The 6,220-nt window shown below is 42.3% G+C and overlaps 1 protein-coding gene across 3 annotated transcripts in view; it reads right to left on the bottom strand.

Moving 5' to 3' along the window:
* GRB10 (growth factor receptor bound protein 10) overlaps window positions 1–6,220 on the bottom strand; it is a 185,249-nt gene that overhangs the window by 71,584 nt on the left and 107,445 nt on the right. For all 3 annotated transcript variants that reach the window (XM_019540950.1, XM_019540941.1, XM_019540957.1), the window contains 2 exons: window positions 5,700–5,916; window positions 1,764–1,905 (listed from right to left, as the gene is read on the bottom strand). In XM_019540950.1, the coding sequence (XP_019396495.1) occupies window positions 1,764–1,905; window positions 5,700–5,916 (359 nt within the window). The remainder of the gene's footprint in view (window positions 1–1,763; window positions 1,906–5,699; window positions 5,917–6,220) is intronic.

Below are 6,220 nucleotides of genomic sequence, written 5' to 3'. Positions count from 1 at the left end.
TAGCCAATACCAGGTCAAGCAGCGCTTTGCCTCTCGTTGGCCCATAGACCTCTTGGGTCAGGTAGAGCATGCAAAAAAAGCTGGTTAAGTTAAATGCAAAACAAGACAGTTTTGCATTTGTACCTTATATACTTTCTTAAAGGCTGATTCTCATTGGCTGGTAACCATTAAAGTATGAATATGTAACCTTCACACTAAAGCTGTCCCTTTCTTTTGCAATCTAGGAAATTACAGCATATCTATGAAAATTTATTCAAGCTACTTTTATTCAGATTCTTAATTTGCTTTATCTTTATGATGTTAGAAATACAACATTCAATTAGGACTTTTAAGCTTCAGTTACCTTACTGACTGCACTTTATTACGTTTTATTAAAAAAATTAAATCTACAAAAAGTTGCAGCCCCCTAAAGTGCAAAACAAAGGAATGGAGGAAGGCAGGGAGGGAAAAAGGAAGGAGTAATTGAAGTCTCCAGATTTCTGCAGTCTCTTTCATTACATGCCCTCAAGATTGGAAGAAAGGCAGCAAAGTTATTCTGCCATCAAGTGCAGTAACAAGAGAATTGCTTATTGTTGCCTGCTTGGATACAGAAATCATTCCCTAGCACCAAAGGCATCCTGGCTGTCTAACCTCTCTAAGCACTGTATGACAGCACAGTACTTAGCTCTCAGATCAGACTCCTGCTAAAGACTCATTACAGGACTCATTACTGTGTGGAGACCAGTTGGGAATCTTTATTTCAAGTTAGCCCTTGTATTACTAATGCAGGCAACTGTGAGGAGCTGTTTAAATTTCAGTTTGCAGAACTGTTCTAGACAAACTAATACAGCTAAGTGAGGTAATGTAACATTCCACACCTTGTAGTTCCAAAGGCAAATCATATTTGCACCAAACACAAATGAAAATATGTTAGCATAAAAGGATAAATTATTTTAGCCTCCCTCAAATTGTTCAGGTTTTTCTGGCTCAATTTTAGCCTCCATTATTAGTCTCAGAGCACTCTTGAAATAGAGGTGGTGAAACGATGCTCAGTAAAAGGTGAAGAATAGCAGAAAAGGTGGGGAAAAAAAGATATTTTAAAAGGACACCACCTACATGCTCATCATCTTATACATCATGAGAGCTGTGCTGTGGGCCCAATCTGTTCAATTTCCATTGTAAAGAACTCCAAAAGCTGTTCAAGTCAGCTTTCCCCATGTTCATTCTGCTCATTAGTCCCATCTCCTCAGCTATGGTCTTAAGAAGATTACTTAGCTTTTTGTGCAGCTTTATGAAATGCAGTAAAACCAATAAAGATGATACAATATCTCTAAAGAATACAGGCAGCTATTTATAGCAACCCTGAATTTTAATCAGCAACAGGTAGCAAGGACTACTGTGGCTCCTAAAATATGCAGTGTAATTTACCCAATTACTGCTTTAACTCCAAGCAAATTATCCAGACTTCTGAATTAAATGAGTCATTGCCTGGCATAATGAAATTCAAATGAGGATATTAAACATTATTGCTTCATTCACTACAAACATCCTTCATTAACTGAAAGAGCTGCTGATAACACTTTGTACTTATGAACCTTTTAAAGCTTTGAAATCTGGTTGCAGAAATTATTCTCTTTTCTGTGTTACCCTGCTCAAGGACAAGATATATAAATATTTCTAGTATTTTTGATGTTTTTCCTTCTGCCTTTCAAACTGAAATTAAAAATAATCAACCATCAGCTTGTACAAAAAATCCGTGACATGAAGCTCTGCTCATTACTCACATGCTTAATAGCAGGTTGACTTTGAGGTAAAGACCCAGGGGTCAGCACTGGAGAACTTGTAGGACTACAGAGCTCTGGAAATGGATTTGGTATGGCAGGCAAGGATGATGTTCTGAACTGTTGCTCTTCTTCTTGTAGACGTCTACAAAAACACAAACTGGATATTAAAAGGAAAATTTGGCTCTCCTGGCTAAATCTGATGCCCACCGTGTACAGTGGATCATATAATTTAAGAAATGTGAATCAAATAAACCTGAGGTAAACAAAGGTGGATTTTTTTAGTGGAATTACTGAGACTACATGCACATATAAAATTACCAGTCAGACATCTAAGCTTGTTTTGTTACTTATAATTCAATCTGTGTGCAAAACTGAGGTAACTGCACACAAATGAAATACACCTTCTATTTCAAAATTCAAGCCTACACCCTACGTAGTGAGGACTGATTTTCTCCAGCCACAATGCAGTTTGTTAAAGGTTGCTCAAATGGAATGAATGCACGAGAAAGAATGTTGACATAATTTGGAAGCCAAATTATACATTACCTTAAATGCTATGTGTACCTAAAAAGATCAGGGTATGGTGATTGGTGCCAATACCCCCACGATGATACAAATAAAACATTCAAAGCAGCTCAACAGTTGTTTGTCCCAAATGAAAAGACAGACTTAACTACAGTAGCACAGCTAAGAGATGCTTTACTTTTAAGTGTTAACTGCAGCATTAACTTTATGGCAGAGATGCCACAGCTTGAGCAAGTTGACTTGAGAGCCACGTCAAGTGAAGTGATTTTGTGATCCCTTGGGAGACCAAACAAAGCCCATAGCTTATGGTATGCTATCATTTAAGAGTTTCCTTCTAGCTCTCTTCAAAACTCTTAGTTATTGAGGACGTTTAACAAAGTACAGGATGATTATTCATGACTGACTACTTTGTCAAGCCTCCTCGTTAGTGTTCCAACACCAAGGATGCATTGGATGAGGGCAAGTTAGGTCTGCAGCTGCTTTGCATAACGTACCATCTAGTGACAAACCTTCAACAGTTTTCAGTGGGGATGTAACAGCCATACCTGGCTCCACCCAAGTAGAAGATGACACAGAATTACCAAACCTCCCACACATCTACTTCCTAGGAATCTGTCATCATCTGACCCAGCTTCAGCCATCACCTATGGCTTAAGTCACCTCTGTTCCACGTTCTTCAGGAAGCAGCTCAAAATACTGCCTGCTCTACATAGCTGGACTGCACAGGGCCCTGTTATTTAGACTTGGCCCTGACCCCCACCCAGGGGCAACACTATCATTCAGGCATTAATAATATTCAATGCTGTGTTCCAAAAACAACCTGATACCACCTCCCATTATGTTTTGGTGAAGCATGAAGAATGGTCATTACCCCAAGATGAAGCTAGTTCTGCCACTGTTTCCACTGAGGACAAACATAATATATTAGCACTTAGGAAAGTGCAGAATTAGGACAGGAAAAATTTTCCATCAACCTTGCTATGCTTCAGAATGCCACGCACAATTTAAAAAAGGACCTCTGCAGACCATGCTGAACTACAGAAAGTCTCTAGAGCAGACACCAGCAACCTGGTTTCAAGCCAAGGTGGTATGTCAGATTTCCCTGTGCTCTGCTAGAACCACACAGCTGTGAATGGTGCCTGCACTGTTGTTGCTTCTCCCCCAGCCCCCTGCTCAATGGCTGCATTGTGAGCACAGCATCCTCTTGGAGAGTAGTCTATGCTGCTGCCACTTCTCCCTGCCTTCCTTCCCCCACTCCCACCTCCCAGTGAAGCTCTGTTCCAGATAGAAGCTGTTTTAGCACTGGAGCCTTGGGGAGAAAGGAGAGAAGTGGCAGTGTTGGACGCAAAGCTTCTAGTTCCCTTGCCCCAACACACAGCTCCTCAGTGCAGAAGCTCAGAGCAGGCACAGACAAAGCCATGAGGCTCCACAAACCAAATCCACTAGCTCTGTGGGTCATACGTTGCCAATCCCTTCTTTACAACATGCATGTTGTAAAAGTTGCATTGCAAAAAAGAAAGCACTTTGGAAAACTTCAATAAATAGTTGATTTGCTTTTATCACATGTACTCCCTGTTACCTGTTAAAATAGAAAAGCAGGAATGCTGCTTAAAGAAAGATTTTTTATTTTGTTTTCAAGGGTATCAATTGGAGGAAAAAAAAAAGAAAGATAGCTCAGAATAAGTTTTAGAGAGCCAGAATTTCCCATTTATTTTGGAAGGCTAGTCAGTAACTAGACAGATGGAAAAGTGAATTGATAAGATTTTTTTTTAGAAGAGGATTTTGGAGAACTATGTGCAGTCAGTATTTATAAGGTTTGTTTTTAATGCAAGCTTGCATTAATTTCACACTGAGAAGAGTGAAATATTCACTTTTCTACTTGTCATGGACTAGCTTACTGCCACTATGTTGCAGGAGTTGAAAAATGCCTGGAGGTGTGGTATTGATAAGGGAACACAGCTTAGTATGTTTAACTTGGAGTTTTATGAAGACTCTTATATTGATCTAAAGCTCTGAAAATTTGTGAAGACCAACTGTGATTTTGTTTTGGGCGTCTGCAACAGGGGGCCTTTTTGGGGCCAGTTTTCCTGTGGCCCGTCCACCTGTTTCTGGGTTGACCACGTGCCTTCACCTGCCATGCCTTGTTGTTGATTAATTGACATTAATCAAGCAGAAGACTGCCCATTTCTTGTCCCAATACCAGGGGGTGCTATCTGCAGCTCTGTTCCTCCCCTACACCACAGCCCAAGCCTCGCAGATGGCATCTGTAGTTCTTACAATCACTGGCCCATGCTGGGCCCCAGACTTCTCCAATCAGGGCCCCTCTAAGATCCCCCCATTCTGGTGCCCTAGCCTACCTTCATTCCCAGCTGCACAGCTCCCTGAGCTGCTTCCCCCTTACAGATGTGGTCCCCCCTTGGACCTTTGGCTCTACTGACCCTGGCCCAGCTCCAGGCCAGTCAGAACCCCAGGCCCTCAGCTCTGGGCGTCTGTTGCGGTGGGCCCTTCGACCCTGCCAGTCCTGGCCCCAGCATGGACCAATCAGGGGATGTCAAGACAGGTTTGATTCTATGTCCCCACTCTCTTTCTGGGGTCCACCTTCCAGACCCTACAAGCGAGTAATCCACCCGGTTGTAGGAGCTGGGGTTAAGGCACCCCAACCCACCTTTCACCAGGGTGGTAACTTGCCTGGCATTTCCTGCGGGCTCCCGTGCTCCTGAGAGCCCCACCAGGTCACCCACTCCCGGCAGGGTGCAGTTTTAGGTCATGCCCAGGACCAGGAGCCTCCTGACATACCCTACAACTCCTCCCTTACCTCCAGAGTGATACCAGCAGCTCTAGCAGCCAGGCAATGTTGTTGCCTGGCTTTCCAGCAGCAAAATGCCCTGTTTATTTGGGAAGCCCTGAATCCAGAATGGCTGCCCTAATCAGGCACCTGCCAGCTGCTGTCTTCAGGCCCTTAAAGTGGCAGCCACAAACAGTGCCCTGCCACAGCGTTATAAACATTCCCTTGACTGAGGCATCTATGTGATCAGAGTGGTCATTAAAACATTCCTAAGGAACTAGGAAAAAATTCTGAGCAGATATTACAGCTGACAGTACACATAGATAAAGGAAGTAAAATAAATCCCAAACAGGATGTTACTTAAGCAAACCTATATCAATGAAGTGGCTTGTAAGTGAGGGACACAAACAATGCACCAAATTGCATGCCCTGTCCACCTCTATTTTACCTATTCTGCCCCATTCAATACATACATAAATAAATAAATAAAATCAAGGATTTCATTCCTTGGCATGCTAAGCAGCCGTTAGGTGTCAAGTCATAAGATGGAACCTTTCCCCCCACTGCATTTGTTAGAAACTAGTTTTAATAAATGGAAGTCCCTTTGTCTCTCCCCCTTTCCATACCTCACTGCCATAATGCGTACTGGCTGAGATCGCTGCACCTTCTGCCTTGGAGACATAGGGTGAAGCAAACTTGTTCCTGAGGATGGCAATTGGCTGCGATTAAATTGACCGTTTTGAAGAAGTGGAGTGGTTTCTGACTGCATACTGCAGGTAGTGTACAAGCTTTCAAATGAGGAGTTCATGTCGTTTACCAAAGCTTCTAGGTCCACATCGTCATCTGAAAAATAAAATAAAGATTGCATGAAACATATGAAGACTAAAACTGAAAAGAAATTTGACAAGAACCCTGCCTTGGCTTTGTAAAGACATTGGGTACTCTCCTATTACTACACAGGTTTCCCTTGCTTTATGCTGTACATGCATTCCTGGAAAATGGTGCGTAACTTGAATTCTCATAAAAGGAACCCACTTTACAATGTAACAAACAGGGATACGTTCCAAGACCTCAACTGTACTGACCCCCACTTTCTACCACTTTTACAAGACAATTTTCACCAACAGCAGACTACACACAAGCACAG

Source organism: Crocodylus porosus, unplaced genomic scaffold (assembly GCF_001723895.1).
Source record: "Crocodylus porosus isolate Cpor-Errol unplaced genomic scaffold, CroPor_comp1, whole genome shotgun sequence".
Classification (NCBI taxonomy): domain Eukaryota; kingdom Metazoa; phylum Chordata; order Crocodylia; family Crocodylidae; genus Crocodylus; species Crocodylus porosus.
Note: the sequence above shows the minus strand (reverse complement) of the source record. Positions and strands in the feature narration are given on the sequence as shown.